This window comes from Trichechus manatus, unplaced genomic scaffold (assembly GCF_000243295.1).
Source record: "Trichechus manatus latirostris isolate Lorelei unplaced genomic scaffold, TriManLat1.0 scaffold00215, whole genome shotgun sequence".
Lineage (NCBI taxonomy): Eukaryota > Metazoa > Chordata > Mammalia > Sirenia > Trichechidae > Trichechus > Trichechus manatus.
In genome coordinates this window covers 3,926,636-3,927,617 of record NW_004444151.1, presented here as the reverse complement: position 1 = coordinate 3,927,617, position 982 = coordinate 3,926,636, and the positions used below count along the sequence as shown (strand labels likewise).

The window sequence follows — 982 nt, the reverse complement described above, 5'->3', positions numbered from 1 at the left end:
CTTTCAATCCAGTTCCATTCTGCTCCTCACTGAGATTTCAGCTTCAGAAAAAGAGTTTTTATGGAGTTGAGAAATGGCATTCAGAAAACTGGCACTTCATTATAAAGTGAATTCATGGGATTGTGTCTTTGCTTGTGATTTTAATTTTTTTCTATTTTATCTTTTGATACCACATAGGTTACTTTCATGAGTTTAAAAGTTTGTTTTTTTTAATCATGAAGCACTTATCCTTGTCCATAGCATATTCTTTTAAAAGACTGTGTTCTTGTTCTTTTATGAAAAGGTACTGTATTAAAAAAAATAAATAAATAAACATTTTGAGTAGGGACTGATCAATGTCTTTTTTTCTTAATAGGTTTTGAAATGGAACATTTTGATGCATCACTAAGTTCCTATTTCAAGACATTGCTAGGCCCCCGAGGTAAGGTGGTTTTTTGTTTTGCTTACCATTTTTTCCCCTTTTTATAGCCACTTATAAATATTACATGAAGGAATTCTAGAAAATGCTGGCATTTTCTGTGATAAAGTAAAACTTCATCCTGAATACCAAGAGCTTGGAGATCTCTCAGTCGTTGAGATTGTGCAGTATCCCCTGGCTATCGGAAAGGAGACACAGCTGCTGAGACCCTCTCCCGGCTTTATCTGGAGATCAAATTATGCTGTAAAGCTGGTAGCCTGCGAGTACTGCCGTTTCACCTTTATCAGTGGTGATATGCCTTCATCAGTTCTTGTGAGTCTCTAGCAAAAAGTGGTTTCCAGAATGCACTGCTGCAATTGGAGTTTAAAACTCTTCCCCTTTTAAAATGCTGAGGACTTAACATCCTTTCACTTTGTGTCATGTCAACGGGTAAATATACCCACCGGAACTTGGTTTTTATACACCTCTTAATCTATTGTCATCTTTTAGAAAAGTAAATCAGCTCCATGTTGCCACCTTTTAATGTTAATATCTATAAAGAAGGAAGTTTTTAGGTTCACAGAA

The 982-nt window shown here is 35.6% G+C and overlaps 1 protein-coding gene across 1 annotated transcript in view; it reads left to right on the top strand.

The window, feature by feature from the left end:
• Positions 1-982, top strand: part of ELOVL5 (ELOVL fatty acid elongase 5) — a 73,572-nt gene that overhangs the window by 47,568 nt on the left and 25,022 nt on the right. Inside the window, exon 2 of the mRNA XM_023742664.1 lies at positions 356-421. Coding sequence (XP_023598432.1) covers positions 364-421 — 58 coding nt within the window. The 5' untranslated portion in view covers positions 356-363. The remainder of the gene's footprint in view (positions 1-355; positions 422-982) is intronic.